The sequence below is a fragment of the Henckelia pumila genome, chromosome 4 (assembly GCF_033568475.1).
Source record: "Henckelia pumila isolate YLH828 chromosome 4, ASM3356847v2, whole genome shotgun sequence".
NCBI lineage: Eukaryota > Viridiplantae > Streptophyta > Magnoliopsida > Lamiales > Gesneriaceae > Henckelia > Henckelia pumila.
Genome location: NC_133123.1, coordinates 118199551 through 118224463, shown reverse-complemented (window position 1 = coordinate 118224463; position 24913 = coordinate 118199551). Strand labels below are relative to the sequence as shown.

General features: G+C 35.5%; 1 protein-coding gene and 1 long non-coding RNA gene across 13 annotated transcripts; both read left to right on the top strand.

Annotated features, from left to right (window-relative positions):
• Window positions 1-4595: 4595 nt before the first annotated feature.
• LOC140865582 (uncharacterized) lies at window positions 4596-6994 on the top strand. The gene is made up of 2 exons (XR_012144639.1): window positions 4596-5750; window positions 5935-6994. It is a non-coding gene; the product is annotated as an uncharacterized lncRNA (long non-coding RNA).
• Window positions 6995-14120: 7126 nt separating this feature from the next.
• Window positions 14121-19782, top strand: LOC140863922 (uncharacterized). Of its 12 annotated transcripts, XR_012144058.1 has the most exons (12): window positions 14121-14384; window positions 14525-14793; window positions 15274-15452; window positions 16608-16764; window positions 16867-17085; window positions 17858-17980; window positions 18092-18206; window positions 18320-18509; window positions 18608-18680; window positions 19047-19147; window positions 19291-19479; window positions 19569-19782. XR_012144058.1 is itself a non-coding variant. In XM_073267715.1 (7 exons), exons 1-3 carry the CDS (start codon window positions 17723-17725, stop codon window positions 18406-18408), a joined length of 462 nt encoding a protein of 153 aa, XP_073123816.1. In that variant the 5' UTR covers window positions 17092-17722; the 3' UTR covers window positions 18409-18509; window positions 18608-18680; window positions 19047-19147; window positions 19291-19479; window positions 19569-19782. The 12 variants fall into 12 exon arrangements, 3 of the variants coding, with proteins under 3 accessions (XP_073123816.1, XP_073123818.1, XP_073123817.1); XR_012144059.1 differs by lacking the exon at window positions 15274-15452 and having other exon boundaries at window positions 14536-14793; XR_012144064.1 differs by lacking the exon at window positions 15274-15452 and having other exon boundaries at window positions 16945-17085.
• Window positions 19783-24913: the final 5131 nt, after the last annotated feature.

Sequence of the window (24913 nt, the reverse complement as noted above, 5' to 3'; positions counted from 1 at the left end):
TCTGTGGGAGGATCAGGAGAAGGAGAATCTGCCATAATTCGCTGCTTAAAATCAATTTGTCGATCAGTACGATTTGAAGCAGCATATTGAGGAATCCCTGAATGTCCTGTGTAAGAACCAGTGTAGATGATGGATTTTGTACAGGTTCTGAGGAAACTAGGGATTCTTGAATATCAATAGGGACAAAATCAGCATTCACTTGAGCATTTTTGGCAGAATTCAAAATTTCCCTCATTTCTGGTGTTCTTGAGAGAACAAAATCAGATCAGGAATCTATTATGTTGGATTATTTGGTTTTTTCATCATTGGGATTTCTGGAGAGGCAAGATCTGGAGCAGAAAATATGAGTGGAATAGTAGTTGGAGTGACTAAAATGGAAGATCGATTAATTTCATAAATGGGGACCAATGAAGTAGTGCTGACAGGAGGTGCAGCAGTAGTAATTGGTGTATGGTCACAATAAGTTAGAGACTCTCGAACAATTGAATTAACCACATCTTCCACTCCTATAAGCTTTAGATCGTGCACTGGGTAATTTCCTTATCGAGTTTTCAACTGTCTATAAGCATAGGAAGTTACATGCCCATTTTGTGTCAACACACAGCTCAATCCCTGAAGATATGCATCTGTATACACTACATAGCCTCCGGGTCCAGATGGTAAGGCTAGAACAGATGTAGTAGTCAATTGACCCCTCAACTATTCAAGAAAGTGGCACAAAAGTCAACTTAGGTAACTATAACTCGTTCATGTAGAAGTGGAGCGGACGTAGACTTCCACCATTTGCGAGCACGATCCTATAGGATGAAATTAAATTTCTCCAACCGCTGCTCCTCAGTGGTTTGGAACACTCAAAAACATCCTTCCATAGGCTCCAAAAAATCTTCAGCTACCTCAGCTGACTCTCCTCTCGTCAAAAGCTCTTGAGCCGCCTGGATGAAACTATGCATGTCAAAACTATGACGGCCATCGTGGTGATGGATTCGATTTTCTTGATGGCACTCACGGCCCTCATCATGACCCCATCTGCCCACGCCCATGACTGCTCTCGTCATCTCGTCCTGTTATCTACAACACACAACAAAAGTTAACCCCAACAAAAGGTTCTATATCCCAAAAGTATAATGCATGTTATGATACCATAAATATAGTGACCTGCACCAGAATCACCTACTAAATCAAATCCTAAGTACGCAATCAAATCATAATATTTAATAACAATCATCAGATAATTCAGCAAAAACCAGAATACATCAACTAAAATAGAGAACATCAGTCTAAAATATTGGTTAAGATACAACCATATTGAATATGTGTATCAAATACAATCCCAAATAAATCAACCAAACAATAAAATCAAAAACCCAATGGCGATGCCCCTCTCTCGAGGCTCACTCTTGCATGCGTCATCCAACCTGAGGCCTGTCCCGCCAAATGAGGTATCCAAGATGAAAACAAGGAAGTGAGCGCTAACACTCAGTACAATAAATATGAGTATACAAACCTATATGTGTATGCATATAACGTGAACTGGATAACTGGATCAACAGGGAAACTCATGCTCAAAATTGAGGTGCCAGAGCACATAGTATCAACTCGGAAATACCCCTTTGGATAACTAGCACAATAATCTGGACGTCGATCTGGAAATATCCTGGAAACATCACAGCCCTCCATGCCCATCATCCATGTGACTCATGATGTCCAAACGTCCACAAACTAGGGCCGAACGACCCTACTGAAACATAGCTATCTCGAAGGAGATTTGTCTCAACGTGATACATGGACATGTAATATATGAACAATAATACATGCATATCATGACAGATAAAATGCTACACATAAGAATGCATACTCAGCTCGATATCTCAGTTCGTACTTATGTGCCTCTATAGTTCAAATCTAGGTGAACAACCTAGTATCCAAGCCTATAATCAAATGTATACCATATCATTTATACCGTTCTAAAAGTCTTAAATAAACTAATAGATACTCCCAAACTTATCAAGGATCTTGGAGTATTATATGTGTTTGTCATTAGCCCACTGATGGCATTGGCCTCAAGTCTTAGGCAGAACTTTGCTACGACCCCGGTATAACCTTGCTATCACTCAACCCTTGAGAAGACGCCTAAAAAGCCCCAAATATCAACTAAGAACAAGAGAGGAAATTTTGGAAATTTGAAATGAGGCTCTCGGCCCATATTTATATAAAGAAGTTCGGAACTTCCGATCTCTGGTTTAGAGCTTCCGCACGCACATCAGAGCTCCGATCTCTATCCAATGAACGTGTTCCTCTGATTGGACAACTCACTCTGCTTGCAGAGTTCGGACCATCAAAACTAGGGTTTCGGAGCTTCCAAACACTCCCTATAGTCCAATCACAAATTAGAAACCCATACCCTGTCTTTTCTAGGAGAGTTCGGACATTCCGATCGCGAGTGCGGAGCTTCCGAAATTCTCGGTGCATCCAAGCACAATATTGTCATTCGAACTAGTTTGGATATTTCAAACTTAACGTCTCTAGTTCAAACCTTCAGAACTGCTCAGAGCCTAGATACCGTCCGGACCATTTCCGAATGTCTTGAATCCGATTTTCTACTTATTTTTCTCAAATAAGGATTGCTTAATCATGTTTTAACCATTTAAAAATGTTTAGATAGTTTAATTGCTCGATTGGGAGTCGGGTTACTACACTGCTTGTGTGAAGCAGTAGCACAAACTATCTTCTGGATTAGATCAAACTTTATTTGTGTGTTGTATTTTAAGACTTGATAAATTTAAGTTGCTTGAGTCTTTGAAAATGATATATATTTGATAGAATGCGTAAGAGTCCGAAAAATTCATCGTATCTAGGGGTGGTTCGGTATGGTATACCGCAGTATTGAACGAATACCGCATACCGTACCAAAAATTTCGGTACCGAAATTATCGGTACCAAAAATTTAGGTATACCGAAATTTCGGTATGACATAAATCCATACCGTTCTTACCGAAATTCGGTACGGTATCGGTATGATACCGTGCATACCGACATTTTAAACTATTTTTTTAAACTATTTTTTAAATAAAATGTCGGTATGTGCGGTATCATACCGATACCAAAAATTTTTGGTATATACGATTTTTTTGGTACGGTATAGGCGGTATGACGGCATTTCAATATTTTTCCCCAGACCTAATCGTATCATCTTGATGCCATATATATAAAGAATTTTTAACGTTCGAAAAATGACTCTTTCTCAAAACTGTACTTGTACAATAGAAATTTTTGTTATTTATCTTTTTCCAAAAATATTAATGGAAATAAATGAGTTTGTATGATCCAATGAATGAATTATACTAAGAAAACAAAATAGCCTCATAAATAGGGACATTCCTTGAAATTTGGTACAAGTAATGTTTGCATCGCTCTCTACTGATATTAAACTCTTAGTAGCTTTCTACTGAAAACCATGGTCGGCTCCAAGCAGGGGGCCTCAATTTTTTTTAATTTTTTAAAATATTTATTTTTTATATTTAAAATATTATGTTAGTCTATTTATTTTGTATAAAATTCGAAATCGTGGTCAATTTTTTGTACTTTTTTCCCATCATTTCTTTAGTAAAAAAATATCTCTTTCTATTTAAACAAGAATCTCTTTTTTCGTTAAATTGATCCACTCATATGAGTTAGGTTATTCAAATTGGGTCAATCATCTTTCGTTTATTTATTGAATGAGATTTATTTTTGTCTATTTTTGTACTACGGTTGATTTTTTTTAATTCATTTAATTTTCGGCCTCGATATACAAAAATATTGTAATTTTTTTATTCGACAATGAGAATTATTTTTACTTAATTAGATTGTAATTATTCCTTGTTTATGTTACTATTTAAATTATAATATATATTTTTGTCAGATTTGTTGTGACAAAAATATAGTATTTATGTTTTTTAATTTGAAGATTCTTATTCTATTTGTATTATGAATTAATTCATCTCTGACTCATGAGATTTTATTATTCATCGAGTTCTTTTTTAGTTTTAGTTTTATTTTTTATATTTCGATTCAATTGTTGTTTATGTCATTATTTTTATTTACAAAAATTTGAAATAAAAAAAAATTATATAGCCCTCTCCTCTAATATTTGCTTAGTGCCTCTAATGTTCTGGAGACGGCCCAGCTAAAAACCGGGATATTTGTCAAGGACTACGGATTTTATTTTCTCAATGAGCTAGCTAGTCCAACTGAAGAGCATTTGATGTTGTCTTTCAAGAGTCTAGCTACTGATTTTTCTTCATATATCCAGCATGATTTAGTCAAAGGATCTTTTTTTCTAATGGTAATAGTCTATTGGTTTTCTAAAAATTTTTCAATACCAAAACTAAATGTTGTCTAAAAATTTCCCCCTTTTTTACGTCAAAACCTAATATTCAAGAGAGCAATTATCAAATTAATCAGTAGTCAAATATAATAATGTATCTAAAAAACAGTATGCTGGAAAAATGTTCCAATGGATAATTCATTAAAATATTTTATTGAATAAAGAAGTATTTATTTGGAGGATTTATATCCACTAGTTTTGGATTCGGACTTCGGTCTCCTTCAGAAGCTGTGGCCTCAGCTGCATGAGATGATTCTGCTCTTGCTCTATGTTCCTCCTTTTTGGCATAATTCTCTTTAACCCAATGTATAAAGTCAAACCATTGAGAAAATTAGATAGTATCAAATTTGGTGTCTAAAGCTTGAAGACTAGAAGCTTAATCAGTAAGCTTGACATCCAATGCATCAACTTTGACATCTAAAGATCGAAGGGAACAAGCCTGTTTGTGTGAAGCAGCGGTTAAAGTGGTTTGTCCCAGTATGATATTTGCTTGTGTGGTTGCGAAAATATTCTTAAAATCAAAACATTTCATGATATATTCGTCAGTTTATTATTATTATTTTTTTTTTTGAGAAGATCACATCTGCAAGTTGTGAAGGCTTCAAAGGTCTCTTTTTCAGCATCCATCTTGAAAGATATCACCTTGAATATATCCTTCATGTTTTTACAACTTCTGTTCAATCTCTATTCGGAGGATCAGGATGCCATAATTCGCTGCTTAAAATCATTTTGTCGATCAGTACGATTTGAAGCAGCATCTTGAGGAATCTCGGAATGTCCTGTGTGTAGATGATGGATTTTGTACAGGTTCTGAGGAAACTAGGGATTCTTGAATATCAATAGGGACAAAATCAGCTTTCCTTGAGCATTTTGGCAGAATTCAAAATTTCCCTCATTTTTGGTGTTCTTGAGAGAACAAAATCAGACCAGGAATCTATTATGTTGGCTTATTTGGTTCTTTCATCATTGGGATTTCTGGAGAGACAAGATCTGGAGCAGAAAATATGAGTGGAATAGTAGTTGGAGTGACTAAAATGAAAGATCCATTAATTTCATAAATGGGGACCAATGAAGTAGTGCTGACAGGAGGTGCAGCACTAGTAATTGGTGATAAACAGTTGGGCTTTTGGCATCATAATTGGAAAAAGGTTCTCTAATAGTAACTCCTCCTCTGGGCCTTGAACCAACAATCATAGGAGTTTTGGTAGCAGGATTAGGAATAGCAAAAACAACATAAATGGTTTGAGTTGACTTTGGAAGGGCTTGAGGAATGGTAGTGGGAATTTTGAAGAGTTGATGCAGAAGAGGGATATTATCAGATTCGGAAAAAGGAGGGTGTGTGAGATTTAGAAGATACCTCATAAACAGAATCAGTCTACTTGAGGTGAATGGTCGTCTTGGTTTTTTTTCTTTGGTGGGGTGGTTCTAACTTCTAGGAGATGGATAAACTAGAACAGTAGGCTCTTCTGATATAATTTGTTCTTTGGTGACAAGCTTCCTCTTGATCCCCATCCTTTTTTGTTTTGATGCAACTTCTAGACTTTAACCCAACACCTTTGTTGTTTCAGCAGTCTCAGATACTAATGTCTTGGGCCGCAGAGCCACAACATTATCGGCATCAATCATGGCAGCAGTGGTGTCATCCTGTCCTGTGGTGAAACTGAATTCAGCATCCTTCAATAAATTGGTGATTTGGATAGTAAAAGCAGTAGTCCTCTATTTTTTGTACCTTTCGTTAGCAAGCTTGTCAAAAGTCCCACCCTTAATCAAATTTTTTTTTGGCCACGATACTGGCCAGAACTTGAAACTCCATCTTCAATAAATTCTTGAATCAAGATGGGGAGATTTCCTTCCCATTAGCAAAGAAAATATTCATGCAGAAATATCCTCCTTGAAGATCGCAGAGAAATCGGTAATCCCAGAAGTTGGCAGATCAAAGGTGGAAGCCAGCAGTGCTTTATCTATTAGCATTGTCTTTCCCCTAGAAGTGAAAGTGATCTCTCTATACTCATTAATGGAGGCTTCGACATAAAAATCCATCAGCTGAGCTTTGTAGATGACAGATGGTTCCTCAAGAAAACTTTTCAAACCATAAGCTGAGCTTTGTATATGACAGATGATTCTTCAAGAAATCCTTTCAAACCATAAGCTTGCAGTGATTTGAATATGGCAACAAATGATTCATCTTGCATGGTGTACACGACGGAGTCGAAATAAACTTGGCAAGCATTCAAGGAGTATGTGTTGTCCATTTCTACAAGTTGAGTTATTGAAGGACACAGAAGATCACGAAATAGTACGAATCTATTGCTGATTATTAACTTTAAGCACCACATAAAAACTTAATGTCGCCTTGGTCTTCTGGTTCTTCTTAATCCAAAAATGCCCCTCCACTCACCCATATTCTTTCTATCATTTCTAATTTACGCTCTTTTTTTATTTTATCCCCTGTTCAATTCACTTCATTTCCTTTTGAATTATGTGGAGAGGGCTGCTCTCATACCTATACATAAATATTTATGTATCACGTCGCACACACATCGGCTGTGCCTCAATTACTAGTCTATTACTCTATTACTTTTATAAATATATGAGTTTCAATTGTGAATTTTCTAATTTGCCCTTCTTTATCTTACATACTATTAATTAAATATTTTTGTTCTTTCCAATGTTTTTTTAGGTTTTCCAATTCATTTTCTACATTAGTCAAGAATAATTATTTTTTGTCCATTTATTTATTCAAGGTATATTAATTTTTAATATTTAATTCATGTCTTAAATTAAAAAAGTTATTCTTTACTCTTATAAATATATATGAGTTCCAATTATGAATTTTCTAATTTGCCCTTCCTTATCTTAAATACTATTAATTAAATATTTTTGTCATTTCCAATGTTTGTTTAGGTTTTTCAATTCATTTTCTAGATTAGTTAAGAGTAATTAACTTTTGTCCATTTATTTATTCAATGTATATTAATTGTTAATATTTAATTCATGTCTTAAATTAAAAAAGTTATTAATTTATCTTAAATTTGTTTCCATTGATTTATTATTCAAAGTAGATTAATTGTTAAATTTAATTCATTTTTAAACTAAAAAAATATTATATTAATTGAAATATGTCTTAATTTATTTATTTGTCTATATATATATATCTATAAAAGTGACACTTTAGTTATTATCATTTTTCATTTAATAATTAATATTTTTTGTAGTGATTTATTATTCAAAGTAGATTAATTGTTAAATTTAATTCATTTCTTAAACTAAAAAATTATTATATTAATTGAAATATGTCTTTATTTATTTATTTGTCTACATATATATATATATATATATATTTATAAAAGTGACACTTTAGTTATTATCAATTTTCATTTAATAATTAATATTTTTTTGTAATATTTATGAAAATTTTAGGAACTATAAATGTAATCAACAATATCAATATTTTCTTGTCCAAGGTAAAAAATATACTCATTTCTTCCCACTTATTTAGGCTTGTGTGTATTTTCACATATATATTAAGAAAGTGTTTGAAAAAATAACTTTTATAAAGAAATTTCTCATTTTACCCTTATTTAATGAAATTTTAAAAAAATAAAATAATTATACAAGTAGTTAATAATATGAATTTAATAGGGATAAATTGTTAAAAGAGTAGGACATGTGATATTTAATATGAGAACTAAACTATATAATTGAGACAAATAAAAAATAAATGTAGTTTAAATAAGTGAAATATAGAGAGTATGATTATAACTAAATTTCATGTTGATATTTGTATTACAGTATAATATTTGGCTAATATAATCAATTAATGTTAATTCTTATGAAATCGTTAAAAGTTGCATGACAAAAAGTAGAAAATCACACTAAATTCAAATCGATTTTAAGTCAGACAAGTTATTCTTATATCTAAGTTACTTAAATTCTAAAAATGATTGATTATAAAAGTTTTTAACTTGTTTAAAATATGATTGTTCATCCTCTAAAAAAAATATTTTTTCTTCACATTTTTTGTCTACTCAAATTTTTATTGCAAGTAATATACTTAACATACTATTCTTAAAAATTATATATTAATTATCACACTCCATATAAATGTTTTTTATGGCATGTACAACATGTTTTTTATATGTATATCAAATTTAAAACAACTCAATTGGATTATTATTGAAGAAAATTAAGAATAAAAACATATTTAAGTCAAAAATTGAGATCGAATATTGTTGAATTGTCAAAATCACGTCAGCAATTGGACTAACAATAGTCAAAAATTAAATGTTAGTGCACCAAAACCAAATTTGACAACTCCATGGACTAAAACTCAAATTTGGACAAGTTAATGAATCAAAAAATCATTTATCTGAAAGCAATTACTGTAGCAAATCAAGCTACAACAATTGTCTAATGATTAACATGGTTTATCAGAGAAAAAATAATAACGTGATTTATATTTATTTTATCAATAGAAGATCAAAATCCATCTCTAAATAAAGCTTTTAAATAATGGAAAAAATTGTTTTTTTTTTCTTCACTAACTTATTTAATATTATGATTTGGTTCAATAAGTTTACAAAGTTTATTTGTGATACGCTAAATTTTAATTCGGCTACTTTTGGTCTAATTGGGGACGTGACACTGGAAAATACTGATTTATAATAAAAAAAAAATACTGACACGACGTAAAAATGCTAAATTGAGATCGAACATTGTTGAATTGTCAAATATCACGTCAGCAATTGGACTAACAATAATTGAAAATTAAATTTTAGTGCACCATGACCAAATTTGACAACTCAATGGACTAAAACTCAAATTTGGACAAGTTAATGAATCAAAAAATCATTTTTCATAAAGAAATTTTTGTTTTCTCTTAAAAATCAATATAAGTAAAATTATCATTTAACATAAATTATTTATGCCGAGGTGCAGTAATAGTCTCTGAGAGCATTAATCAAAACATGACGCTTGAGATTTTATATTGTTTAAAATTTTGAGTCGTATTGTTACCATTAAATATAAATTTTGGTAAAGCGAAATGTGTTCGGTCATACAATTAATATTAGAGTCAAGCTCGTAGTTTCGATTCATATTGATTGAAAACACAATTCTTGATATGATGATTGTTTGGGTGCAATAATTGTCTCCTTGGGTTGAACAATTGAAACATGTGTTTGTTTGAACTGCGATACGATCTAAAATATTTGCGTTACACAATTACCACTAACTATAGCTTTTAGTATAACACAAATATATTGATCCTTCAGTTTGTAACAAATATATATATTTTACTTTTTTCAATAAATATATAACATATGTTATTGTTTTAAAATTGTTAGCTAAAAAATAAATCAAACTCAATGCATAAATATCACTACAAAAAACCGTCGATCAGAAACCGATAAATATAACAAAAAAGAAAGTAAAATAGGTCATATGATCGCTTCAGTAGCTAATTAGATATTGAATCATGGTGACTAAAGTTTGAACTTGCCCGTAAAAAATATAACACTTGATTTTAATAAAGCTAAACATTCAAAATTTGATAACTTCGGTCTCAATCAAATAAAATTGTTGTTACGAGCAAAGCACGTACATTTTTCTAGTGTAAAGAAATAAGTAGGCACGAATGTGAACAGTTGCAGAAATAAACGGTGAAAATTTGAAAAGGCAGTTGAAAAGGATATATACAACCGTAAATTTCAAACACAAGGACACGTGTCAATATGTTTGTGAAAGTTTTAAAATTTTTAAAATGATGGTTTTTCAGTCTGACCAATCAAAAAAAGGTGCGAGAAAAGAAAAAAGATTTGAAACAATAAAAAATCAGTCATCTCTCCAATCGTCGGTTAATAAAAGCAGAATCGGAGTATGTATTTGAGGCATTTAATGATAGGGTCTACTGAAAATGAAAGCACTGGAAATTTAGTAGAAATACAGAACCAGTAGAGATGTTGTCTTATCAATACAAAAATTCTTTGGTTGTTATATAATCTTAATTATTCTAAACAACATTCTCCCTGAAATCATGCTTAGGATAAATCAATAACACCTAAAATATTGCGAAAATACTAAACTTATCCTCGGGTAGTAGTTTGGTAAATATGTCTGCTTTTTGTTGTTCAATGGACACATATTTCACTAATCTCTACTGAAATGATGTCTGATCTCAATGTGCTTGGTTTTGGAATATAGCAATGGATTTTATGTGACTGATATTGTATTATCACTGAAGATAGGTCATTCAGTAGCATTCACTCCATAATCTTTTAATTGCTCTTGAATACAAAGCATCTGAGAGCAGAAGCTTCTAGCAGCTAGATATTCAGCTTCTGCAATAGATGTAGCAATGGTGGTCTGCTTTTTACTGAACTAAGATTAATCGATCACTAAGAAATTTAAAAAAACCACTTATACTTTTTATGTTTAATTTTCAATATGCATAGCCTGCATCTGAGTAGACAACAAGGTTATATGTATAATCTTTTGGATAACAAAGACCAACATCATGAGTCCCCTTTAAATTTTCAAAATATGTTCAGCACATAGTGAGAGTACTTGGGATCAGATTGAAATATCGCACAGATACATACAACAAAAATTATATCAAGTCTACCAGCAATGAGATACAGTAGAGAGACAATGATATCTCGATATATCGTCACCTCTAATGAAATTATCCCTTTATCATTGTCAAGATTAGTTGAAGAGCTCATAGGAGTTGAGACAGCAATGCAAGTTTCCATACCAAAATTTTTTAGTAGTTCCTTGGTATACTTCATCTGGTTTATGAAAATTCCAGATTCCATTTTTCTTACTTGTATACCAAGGAAGAAAGTTAATTATCCATCATTATCATTTCAAATTTTTCCTCCATCATCATAGCAAAGTTCTCACAAAGTTTGACCCAAAGACGATATCATCAAAATATATTTGTAATAGAAATGTATGCTTGTTTTTGAAAATTTTAAACAACATTTTATCTACTATTCCAATTATGAAACCATGATTGATAAAATAAATTAAGAAAAAGTGTCATACCAAGCCCTTGGTACCTGTTTGAAACCATACAAATCTTTATGCAATTTGAATACATGAGAAAAGAGTGATGTACAAAAATTGGATGTTGTTCCCCTAGACTTATTTTTGCGGTAGACCATTTAGAAAGGCACTTTTCATGTCCATTTGAAATACTTTAAAGTTCTTGTAAGTTTCAAAGGCTAGAAAAATTCTTATAGTTTCAAGTCTTGCTACTGGAGCAAATGTCTCATCATAGTCTATTGCTTCTTATTGTCTGAATCCTTGAGCTACTAGCCTGAATTTATTTCTCAGTATTTTACCATCTTCACTGAGCTTATTTTTTAACACCAATCGTGTCCCAATAACTTATTGATGATTAGGTTTGGGCACCAGAAGCCAAACCTCATTCTTTTGAATTTATTGAGTTGCATTGCTTAAATCCAAATGGGATCACTTAGAGCTTTCTCAATATTCTTTGGGTCCATCTGAGATATGAAGGCAGCAGACATATATTCATTAATAATTTTCCATCTGGTCCTCAGAGGTGTTGACGGATTTCCAATAACTAGTGAGGGAGGACGAGTTCTGCTCAATTTATAGCTAGGTTCTGAAAAATATTTCTTCCTAAGGTGGTTGATCATTTGACAATTCAAGAATGTCATGAGTGAGTCCTTGATATGCTGGAATATTTTCATTAGGTGTGGGTCCTCTTGAGCTTCAACTACTGGTTCGTTCTCAAGAACTTCTGGTTCTAGATTTTCAGAAGTTGTACCTCGAGGTGCTGAATCATCTTCATTATCCATGTCTAGATGAATTTTGTATATTTTGTTACTCAGAATATGATTTTTAGAATCATTAGATGCATTGTTTATCTCATAAAAAAACATGTATAGATTCTTCAACAATAAGAGTTCTATTGTTAAAAACCCTGAAAGCTTTTGTTACTGCTGAATATCAAAGAAAAATCCCAACTTCTGATTTTGATTCAAATTCAGATAAATGATTTTTTCTGCCGTTGTGCACTGAGCATCTGCATCCAAATATATTAAAATAAGATACATTAGGTTTACTCCTTTCCATATTTCATAAGGAGTCTTTTCATGTCTCTTGTTGATCATGGTTCTACTTTGAGTATAGAAAGCAGGGTTGACTGCTTCTGCACAGAAGTGCTGAGAGACATCTGCATCTGCAAGAGTAGTTCTTGTTGATTCTTTGAGAATTTTGTTTCCTCTCTTAGACAATCCATTTTGTTGAGGAGTTCTTGCGGCTGAATACTCATGTTGTATACCTTGTTCATTTAAATACATCTCAAGGGTTCTATTAGTAAACTCAGTACCCTGACCACTTCCGATTCTATTGATTGAAACATATTTTTAATTTTCAACTCGTTTTAGAAGCTTGATCAAATGGGTACTTCTGTGGTATTTACCACTAAGAAATATAACTCAATTAAATCTAGAAAAATCATCAACAATAACTAGGATGTACTTAATTCCCTATAAAATCATTACAGAGATAGTTCCGAATATGTCCAGATGCAGTAGCTCCAAACATCTTGAGGTAGATCTACTGCCTTTGTTCTTGGAGCTTGATCTAACCTATTTTCCTAATTGACATACAAACAAACATGATTCTTAACAAAATTAATGTCAGGAAAACTAGTTACCAAGCTCTACTTTCTCAAATGGTTGATAGATTTGATGTTTAGATGATTTAGTATCTTGTGCCACAATCAATGTTTATCAATGAGAGATGCTACTAAACATGTAGGGTGATCGGGCTGAGTGACATTCCAATCAACTTTTTAAGTGTTCCCATTTTTGTTTCCTTGAAAGATAGTAGTGTCCTGAGCATATTTTACTGTGCATGTGTGCTTCTGAAAGGCTACTGAATATCCTTTATCATTTATGGTCTGCTTGGTACAGAGGATGAGATTAATAATGTGAAGATTATAATATGGATAATAATGTGTTGTATAAGGATATGTTAAACTATTCAGAGAAGGTATACATGTTTGGTTCATGTGATATTAACCCGGATAAAAGTATTTATTTTTGCAATGTTCCAAATCTAACCCTTTACTAAATCTAATTCACGTTACCACTACCTCAACCCATATCCCGATATACTCTTACAGAATGATGCATCTTGGCATCTCTCCTATTTGCACATCTGAAACCCAGTTGTAGCAGATATGTGTAAGGCATCGGACGAAGGTGATACAACTACAGAAATTTTAATTGTTGCAAATGTTATACTCAGATCTGTACCATTCTCTTCTTATCCAACTGCGTCATTTTCAATCTTAAACTCAGGGTTTCCAGGTTCTTTGGCTGTTAATTTCCTGGTCGACTTAATAAAAACTTGTCCTCGACTGGAAAGCCAAGACACCCACCATTTGAGATCTAGTCGATGGTGAAATTTTTACTCTCCTATTTGATTAAGTTCTGGAAGGCCAAGACACCGACCGTAAAACGTTGCTCCAAGTTCTACTCACTACAAGAAAAATAATCATTAACAACAGTTAAAAGACAACGCTTTTTATAAAAAACGTTGTAAAAAAATTTAACACAATGCTTTTTATGAAAAGCGTTGTGTTTTTTTAAAAAATTTATAAAAACACAACGCTTTTTATATGGCGTTGTAGATGACCGTTCTTTTTAACCCTTGCTACAACGCTTTGTTTAAAAGCGTAGCAAGAGGAAATAAAACCCAAATAAAGGCCCATTTCACCAATTATCTCATTGACTCAAAAACGTATCGAACCCTAGCTACGCAATTGAAGATTTCAAGAGCAAGATCTTTCGATATTTTCGTTCTCGATTGATTTTCGCAGCTTTCCACGCATCTCTCATCTGCTCTGTCTCAAAATCTTTTGATTTCAATCGAATTGCATGTTTTTATTTACCGAGGAACGCCGTTAGGAAGCAAAAGAAAGGCCCCCCGTTCAAATTTTTGGCCCTTCTAATCTATGCTCCGGTTCTTCCTCTCAGTAAGTCGTTCCCCTCTCCACGTGCATATTTTTTGGATTAGGTTGAAATTTTGTTCAATTTGCGACGTTTCTGGGATTTAATTGGAGTGCTACAATGTTATCTTTGCTAACAAGTCGAGTGTTTTTTGCTCATGAGTCAGAGATTTTGCAGGATCGATTGTTTACAACAGTCTTGGTTGGTGCCTTTGCTCATGGGTCAGAGATTTTAGGTCGAAAGATTAATAGGAGAGAAAGAAGTAATTCATCGACATGTGAAGCTGTGATGCTAGCTGCTGGTTTAACACTCCTCGTCACTATCGGTCTCACTGTTTGCACATTCGTTGCGGCTAAACGAGGCTGCGATTTTAGCTTCTTGGGACCCTTCTTACTCTGTGCTCTCTTGTTATTATTCGCTTTCGGGCTTCTGTGGGTATGCTTGTTCATCTTCACTTCCTTTTTTGTTTTTATATCTGAACTCTTTTCATATATACCTATATCATAATGATCATGTGATCAAATAAAAACTCACTTTTTAAGTATTTTTGGTGCGATATTTCTTTCTCTGAGGTGCCCATGAGTCTGATCGATGTTGATCAGCTTTATATGGCAACACGTGAGACGTTGAAATCGTATTAAAATTTTGATATATTGGTACTTCGTACTAAATCAAAGTATTTAACTTGGTTTTTACTCACGAGCAACATATTGCTAGCTGATATAATATACAAAACTGAAGTTGAACTATGTGAGAACTCCCACCAAGCCCTCCAATGGTGCCACCACCACCATCAACACCACCATCTTCCTTGAATAAATCGAATGCCGATCTTGTAATATGTCCTGGTGGTGGTGGGAACATCTGCCATTCTGCTTGCGCTGTACAATCTCTTAGTCTTGAAAGGGTGCACAGATTTCAGAACCAACCGGGGGTGCGATGATTGATGGTCGGGGGACGAGTGGGAGATATCATAATGTTGATTTGGACAGCTTGGTTTTCAGCTTCAAGTACAAGAAATGGGAGTCGACCAAGATATGAGAAATGATTCTGAGTGTGCCGTCTGCCTATCGGTGTTCGAAGAAGGCAAGGAAGTAAGGCAGTTGCTGATTCGCAAGCACTCGTTTCATGCCCCTTGAATTGATATGTGGCTCTACTCCCATATGAATTGTCCTGTTTTCGCTTCCTGATGGAGCCACTTGTTCTCCAGCAGATTTTGAGTTTGTGTTGTGAATTGCATATGAAGTTGGTGTTATGCATCAGAAATTAGATAACATGTTTGATTGAATTATTAGTTGATCTCATGATTAATATGTTTTTATCAAGAAAATTAGATGATCACAAGAGCTTTGTTCCTCAATAATAAAACAAGAAATCTCCGTTTAAACAACAATGGATTCCCAAGTGCACTCTGCTAAATGTTAGACTTGTGGGATTTCCACCCTGGCCTTATGTTATTCCTTCATCATGTTAGTAACATGAATGAACATAAATACTAAAAAGTAGTGAATTGATCCCCCAATTAAACAAATATGTTGCATTAAAATTTTGGTTGCTTCATTAAAATTCATCTGAGGTCTTGCTAATCAGCTGGAAAGTCTTCGATCCTCAACACCGTTTTCCAAATTTAGTGCTCGTATTGAAACTTCAGGGCATAGTACGTTTCTCCATCTGAATTCAATCACTAGATAAATATTTACAATATATTCTAAGCTGATATTCCCAACTTCCAGCATAAGAAATCTCGCCACTCTTGGTCAGATTTTCGATTGAAATTCCGATCTGTCTGTGTTCTACGCATGCCTTGGGTTTTGCTTAGGATTTCACTAGCCGACCTTCCGATCTTCGTGCAAGTTTCTTCTTCTGTTTTGTTTCCCTTTTGTTTGCTTCTCACACTATACAACGTCATCTGTGCTCTTAGATTTGAGTTTGGTTCTTTGTAAATTGTGATTTATGTTTGAAGATTTGAGTTTTGTTTTGTTTTGTTTAAAACGGGTTTTCCTTATGGTTTATTATATCAGTGATTTTTGTTGTTTGCTTCTCACGTTGTACATAGCACCAATGTTCCTTTCATACAAGTGTCGATTTATTGGGGAAAATGAAATTCAAACAGCAAAACCCCAATTAATTATTTGATCCTCCGCCCAGTGGCTTCTGTTCTCATTTACTAAATCTCATTTTCTCCGAAGATTGTGTAATCAATGTAATCATTGTATGGAGATTGAACATGTGGAACTATGTTATTGCAGGAAATATCCCGAATCGGACAATTTCGAATCCCGTAAATGTTTCTGCCAATGAGGCCATTAATCCTACCGAAAGCGCGGTGAACATAGATTCTTTTGTCAACAGCGAAAGCGACAACGGAAAGGAAAGCCCCTCTAAAGAATGTGATTTACAAGAAAGGTATCGACACTCTCTAGTCAAATGATGTAGATCTTTTGTTCCATTCCAGTATATCATGCATCCATGGATTATAGTTAATTAAAACTATAAAAAAAAATACAGCTCTGATCACAACCTCCCCGATAGCCCCTTCTCTTCATCGATCGCTGCTGGTGACTGTACAATGGATTTCTCTACCAGCGGGACGCAGACTGCCGATGAGAATGGATTCAAACCTACACCAGCTTTGAAGAATGATAATTTGATCGCCGGCCCAACCTTTCATCCCTCCACTTCACTCGACGTTGCTCCGTTCAAATCCTGTTACTTCCAAGTTCCTAGGTAACATTATACTCTATCTTACATTAATCTAATAATTTTCTTAAACTATAATTTTGTTCGTAACAAAGTACTAATTTGTTTGTTTGAATTTTTGAACTTGAAGCTGCTTTCTTTAGTTGAATTAACATCACTATGTGTTAAATACAGCTTATTTGTTCAAGACATTCGAAAGCATGGAGGAAAACATATTACACTTCATTTCAATTTTTAATGAAGTCCAGAAATTAACGTGGTATATAAAATGCTGTTAGCACAAGGACATCAAAGATTACATCGTTGGAAAACATTAGAGAAATTTCTTAGCCATTTGAAACATATATTAAATATTACATGAGTTTTATTTTTGTTTAAATGTTAATTATATTAACTTTTCTTTCTTGCAAGCACGATTACCTTTTATAATTTTTTTTGAACTTTTGTGAGTACCATGCATGTTAAGGTATAATTATGTGAAAAAAATTTGCAAGAAACAAGGAACAACTTCATGATGCGAATCCAGCAATCTTAGAAATAAATAATTATGAATTGGGTTCTTTTAACACAATCACTAATTAAAGTTAAACTTCTCTGCCAAGGAAAATTATCTTTTTGATTTCAAACAAACAAATGCCCCAAGTTTGCCCAACCATAATCATTTATGCCAACTAACATTGCACAAATCACAAATCATTTTATTTTTGCTCTTTTGCGGGTATTAAGATGGGAAAATTCACTTGATTCATATAGTAAATCATGTTTGATTTGGTTCATATATATCTTGTCCGAAGAAAAGTTCTGTGTACCACTGCAGCAGTCTTGGGAGGGAAGACTCTACTCTCTAGCGACTCAAATATCAGAGAAAATAGTAATAATTACTTCTCGTGTTGCGGATGCCGCTTTATTCTTAGGTGCAATGGTATGGATTTAAAGCTCTCTCCTATGTATTCAATGTTCTTCAGTGTGAAAGAGTTCTTTCTCATTTGGTTCACAAACTTTGACTTGATAAATGGTTTTTCATTTCGATCAGGTGTTTGAATTAGGATGGAACTGGAATGAGTTGCAGCTCCTGGCACAAGGTTCTTTGGCAGGACACCTGCTGGAATGTGGTTTTCAACTCACCGGGGGTTATTATATGCATCCAGGTGATCTTATGCTTTGGTTCCACGTAGGTGATGTAAATATTCAGGTGCACCATTAAGCTTTTGATCAATGAAACATGGTTTGACAAAAAATTGGTGTATATGTTCTGTTTCAGGCGATAAATATAGAAACATGTCTCTCCAAAATTTGTTTGCTTATCTCTTCCATTTGTGGAAGCTACTTTTGATGGGACTGTGTCTGTAGCAAAGGCAGAGGGCACTGGTGGGGTTATAAATTTTTGCACTTGTGCTGAACAGCTTCTATATGAAATTGGAGATCCAAGTGCTTATATCAGTCCAGATGTGGTAATTTTAGTTGCCCATTTTATTTTTTTTCTAAAACCTGGTGAATGGATGGAATAAATAATGATAGAGATCGTTACATTTCATCCATTGTCTGATAGCAAAGTCCTATGCTCACGAGCAAAGCCTTCTTTTGAACCAGTACCTGAAAAATTGTTGTGCCTGGGATCAAAGGTAATCTTCCCTCTATCTCCCTTAAAAAGCTGTACAGACAAGTTGGTTCCTTATGCACACACATAGCACTGTATCTTGGTGTTTGTTTGATTTTAAAGATCTGCATTCACCGTACAGTACGTTTACTCCATTTGATTTAACATTTTGGCTATCTAATTTTGGTGGGAGGGGTCTTAAGAAGATTCTGGTATTTTATCTTTTCAATTCTTTCTGAACATCTTAAATGTGACTGCCTTCGAGATATTATTTACAACCTTTCATTTGATTTCATGAATAACAATCACTAGTATTCATTTTAGATATTTCTAAAGGACTGTTTTGGCAATTGAACACCACAAAAACTGATTCATTTTGAGATTCGAGCAGATTAGAGGAGATGTTCGAATAATTTTCATGAAAAACTAATTGGAGGGCGTCTCTTCTATGCTTGCTTCAACACAGCTTTCATTACTAGTAGTTTGTTGCAGGTACCTTCTTCACCTGTACTTCTTACATTCTCAACAGACTCTAATATTTACAGATTTATACACATCATAACTGCTGCCGTGAGTTTTAATTTCTGAATAAATAGTTCATTTGGTGCCATTTCTCTGACTGATGTTTGGTATAGGTCACGATTATTGTTGTTGCGGTTCTTGGAGGGCTTCCATTGACAGTAACCTTGACGTAAATATGTCATTAAGTTGTCTGTTATCAGCCACCTACCATTTTCCCATCTCCAATCTTGTTATTCATGAGCTTGATTTCTCTTTAATTTCTAGCGTACTCAATGAAGAAAATGATGGCTGACAAGGCCTTGGTATGTCATTAATTATGGTTCTCTGTCAGGCTTTGTTCAATATTGATATTGTATTCTTCAAGAAATTGCTGATACAAATTGATCTACAGGTGCGTAGGATTTCAGCTTGTGAAACTATGGGATCAGCAACTACCATTTGCAGTGATAAGACAGGAACTTTGACATGGCCGAGATGAACATGAAGAATTCGATTATTTGTTATATTTGAATGATTTTTGTTATATTTGAATGATTTATAATATTGAAATATTGTATATTAGATTTAATTTTCAAATATTTTGAATATTGAGTGATAATATTGAAAATTTGTGAATTAAATTTTTTTTTGTTTTTTATTTGAGAAAAGACAACGCTTTTTAAACGTTGTCGTAGGTGGAAAAAGTGTTGTCGTTACTAAAAAAGACAACGCTTAAAAAGCGTTGTCTTTTTCAAATATCACTGCGTTGTCTTTGCTCAAAACGACAACGCTTTTTAAGCGTTGTCTTTGACCGCGACCTTTCACAATACTGACTACGACAACGCTTTTTTGTGACAAAGACAACGCGGAAAAAACGTTGTCATTTTTAGATACGACAACGCTTAAAAAAGCGTTGTCTTTTCCAGAAACGACAACGCTTTTTCCGTGTTGTCTTTGAGCGTGGTCTTTTACAACACTGGCTACGACAACGCTTTTTCGGGGACATTAACAACGCGGAAAAAGCGTTGTCTTTGGCCGTTTTTCTTGTAGTGACTTCACCTGCAATAATTTTTTTCAAAATGTTCAGAAAACATTCAGAAATGGAAGATTCTCGAAACAAAAATTGTGTGGCGAATAATGGAGATGAGTTAAAAGTTTCTCGCCACAAATTTACGCGCAAGAGGGTTATCAATATTAACTACATATGTCGTAACAAGATCTTACTAATTGATGTGCAGATTTCATAGTCAAATAAGAAGGACCTTCATTTCGTTACTTGCATAAACCCTTCTCGCTTTTTCCAAATGCGGCTGAAGAGTTCAGAGAAGGTAAGTAGGGCGGAGGATATTTTTGGTAATTGAATCTGTTGTCTTTGGTACTGTAGAATGGAGGACTGTCAAACCCTTATCTACAAGCGGGAATTATTTCAACCATTTTCTTGCTTCAACAGTGCATAATCACGGGATTCTTGGTATCCTAAGTTTTACAAAAAAAAACAGTCAAACGTTTGACTCCAACAGCAATCCAACACTAATCCAATGTACCAAACGGGCCATTAGTTGACTAATACTAATGTAATGGACTGGGCCTCTGCTCTGCCATCTCTCAAGCTATGCTCTGGCCCAGCCACACTCATGGCCTTCTCTCCACCTGGAAAGGAGAGTTTCATGCCCTCCCCAAGACTCGAACATGCACCACCAGGCTTTAAGTGCATATTCTTTCGGAGTCGATCTAACCCGCTCATTCTAAATCAGTCCAGAACCTACGCTCTGATACCACCTGTTGTGACAACCCGGGCTTTGATCTCTAAAATCAAAGTAATAATCCAAGATCATGAATTAAAACCAAGCAATTAATCAAACAACCAAAGCCTAAATTTTTAAAAAAAAAAAAAAAAAATTGGGCCGCGCTCGAGCGGCTAAAAAGCACCGCTCGAGCATGCCCTGTTTTTCTCAAAACAGTACGCGCAGCTCGGGGCTGCGCTCGGGCTGCTCTTTTCTGCAGCTCGGGCGCTGCCCTGGGCAGAATCTGGCTTTGATTTTGCAACTCTTTTTGTGAGACCTCGATTCTAAACCACTAATCTCGGATTAAACAACAATTAAGCGAACAAGAATCCAAGAGTAAAACAATTCAAAGTTTTTTTTTTTTTTTTTTTAAAACGCCGCGCGCCCGCGCGAGGAACCAAGCTCGCGCGTGCGCGGGCTTCAACAACCGAGACCAACCAAAGGCTCGCGCCCGCGCGAGGTACCAAGCTCGCACGCGCGCGGGCAAACAATTCAGAGGCCCAACGGAGGCCTCGCGCGTGCGCGAGGAACGCCTCGCCCGCGCGCGGAAGGCCTGGGCAGAAAATGCTCAGGCTGCAGAAAATAAAGAAAGGATTCCGCGCTTGGTCCGACATGCCTTCAAATACATATGCAATAATAGGGTGTAGGGAAACATGCCATAACAAGTCATGCTTTCAGAAGGCCTAAAAACAACCAGAAGTCTAAATCGATACAACAACAACATACTTCGATTTTAGATTACAATCCGAATACAAACTAATTCGAATAACAAAACATATCAAGTTCGAGTTCTAACATGCTTCAATCTTAAACTAGATAAACATGCTAATTCGACTTCTAAACCGAGTCCCACTTCTACTACTTGCCCTCGAAGCTAACCATGCCTCTTCTGACTTGTTCCTGCCCCACCTGTTGCCAAGTACACATACAAAACAAAGCAACAGCCGGATAACCGGTGAGAACGACATTCCCAGTAAAAGCAACATAACAAGTAATACAAGTAACAAACATGCTTTCAATACAATAACGAAATCAATAACATCGTAATGAAATGCATGTCTTTAAACAGGGATATCAAATCTGATAACGAGGGATTGCTGCTGTGCCTTTGGGATCCCGAGGATAAGATCACGTAACAACTCACCGACTCTCCCAATCGAGGTGGTGCCACGTATCTCACTCCTCTAGACTTTGAGCAACTATAATGAGTATGCTAGCACCAGACGAAACGACTACGACCTGGGCCACTCAATCATAGTTCCCAAACGTCTAAACAAAAAGGGCGGTTCTGCCCGCTGAAACAAGATTGGCTCAAGATGAATGCATAACATAAACATAACATAATCCTTTTAACAAAAACCAATACAATCAAACAATACACAAGTTCCTCGTGCTAGAACAAGTGTAGATGCAAGTATGAGATTTCAAAAGGGAAAACTCGAGAACCACAGTCCCGAGTATGCTATCCCGCTACGATGACTGCTTTTACCTTTCAATGCAGTAGCTCCAACTCTGGATAAGCTACAAAAGAGATTGTATAAACAACTACGCAATCTAACAACAACAAGGCAACGGTTCAAGGAAAACTCTTTATACCGTTCTTCGTCCAATTCTCTGAAACGATCAAACAGCTGCTAACTCTGGGCTTGACAACTCCAAACGAATCTGTTCAGATACAAGAGATGATTGATCAATAACCACGATCAACTTACAAGCCAAGTTCAAACTCAAAAACGGTTCAAAATCTCCAAAAACTCAAACCGACGGCATAACGGCTATAACTGAACAAACCGACAACGCAGACAGCAGTTCAATACTGATAACAACTCAATTCAATGCTAATACAACAACAACAAGACAAACCCAACAAATCTCAAAACCCACAATTTCGAAAATGGTTTCCAAAAATCATAACAATTCCGAACGTCGCTCTATTTCAAAACCGGCAGATAATAAACGATCAGAACTCCGCCAAGAAAAACATACTCGAATCTAGAACGATTCTAACAACATCCAAAAACTAGAATGTATCCGATCGTAGAAAAACTTACGATATAACAGAGCTCTCACTGCTGTGATCACTAATCTGCCTTCAGAAATAATTTCCAACGGCTGGATCGAGCTCGGACTGAAATCTGGAAGCTTGGAGGCTCAATGGATCGGCTTCAATGGAGGAGACGCTCTTGGGGAAGGAGGAGAAGACTTTTTCAACCCATTTCTAAGAGTAGATAATATATAAAATCCACAATTTGCGTTTTAGTCCCTGAAATTTCCAAAATTTTCAAAAAGGACCCTGATCAAAATCAAGTCGGCTCGTGAACTCTGCAATCTCCTATTAACTCAAATAAACTCATTTAAGATAAAAACAGGACGTCACAATTCTCCCCCACTAAGAAGAGATTTCGTCCTCGAAATCAACGAGAACCACAACTCAAAGATAGAATAAAGAACTAAAGACAGTAAGAAGAACTCACGTCATTCGAATAGCTCTGGAAAACGCTGTCTCATGTCAGACTCTGTCTCCCAAGTCGCTTCCTCAACACCGTGACGGCTCCACTGCACCTTCACTAACGGAATCAACTTGGTCCTGAGTTGCTTTTCTTTCCGATCAAGGATCTGAATCGGTCGCTCAAAATAGCTCAGAGTCTCGTCTAACTCGGCTTCGTCAGGCTGAAGGATATGAGAAGGATCTGTATGATACTTTCTCTGCATAGAGACGTGAAAAACGTCGTGAATACCAGATAAAGACGGAGGAAGTGCAAGTCTGTAGGCAAGATCGCCTATCTTCTCGAGAATCTCGTACGGACCGATGAATCTCGGAGATAACTTTCCTCTCTTACCGAATCTGACGGTGCCTCTGAACGAAGAAATCTTAAGGAATACACGGTCTCCCTGCTCAAAACTCAGAGGTCGACGTCTGACATTTGCATACTTTGCTTGTCTATCTTGAGCTGTCTTCATTCTGGTCTGAATGACCTTAACCTGTTCTGCCATAACTCGAAGCATATCCGGCCCCAAATCTGGTGACTCAGATAAATCATCCCAAAACAACGGAGATCGGCATTTCTTACCATACAATGCCTCAAAAGGCGCCATACCGATACTCCCTTGGAAGCTGTTGTTGTAAGAAAACTCGACAAGAGGCAAAGAATCCTGCCAACTAGTGCCAAAGTCTAGCACTACCGCTCGCAGCATATCCTCTAACGTCTGGATAGTCCGCTCTGACTGTCCATCTGTCTGAGGATGATAAGCTGTACTCAGATGCAATCGAGTACCAAGCGCCTCTTGCAAACTATGCCAGAAGTGCGAAGTGAATCTCGGGTCTCTGTCTGAAATGATCGACTTCGGCACCCCATGCAATCTCACAACATTTCTAACATAAAGCTCAGCCATCTGATCATGACGATACGTCATCCTGTAAAGAATAAAGCAAGCTGACTTCGTCAATCGGTCGATTACTACCCAAATGGCATCGCATCCTCGAACGGATCGTGGTAGCTTCGTGACGAAATCCATAGAAATGTGATCCCATTTCCAATCAGGAACAGATAAGCTGTGCAATAGACCACCTAATCGCTTCCGCTCTGCTTTCACTTGCTGACATTTCAAACACCGTGGCACAAACCTCGCGATGTCGCTCTTCATTCTCTTCCACCAGAACTGACTCTTTAGATCATTGTACATCTTACGACCTCCAGGATGAATGCTAAACCGACTGCAATGAGCCTCTCGGAGAATACGCTGTCTCAACTCCGAAATATCAGGCACAACAATACGGTTATTCACAAACAAAACGTCATCTCTAACCTGGAATTCTGACTGATGCACAGTTCTGACTTTCTCTACTGAAACCTGAATGCTCGGCTCAGACTTCTGTGCTTCTCTGATTGCAACAAACAACTCCGGCTCGGCTTGAATAGCAAACACTCTGATAGTCTCCCTATCTGTTTCAAACTCTAAACCAGAAGTGCAA

Coding starts and splice junctions, on each gene's coding strand:
- LOC140863922 (XM_073267717.1), top strand. CDS start 17,723: ATGCCAACTAACATTGCACAAATCACAAATCATTTTATTTTTGCTCTT. Junction 17,981..18,091: donor CTTTATTCTTAGGTGCAATG/GTATGGATTTAA, acceptor CATTTCGATCAG/GTGTTTGAATTAGGATGGAA. Junction 18,207..18,319: donor GGGTTATTATATGCATCCAG/GTGATCTTATGC, acceptor GTTCTGTTTCAG/GCGATAAATATAGAAACATG.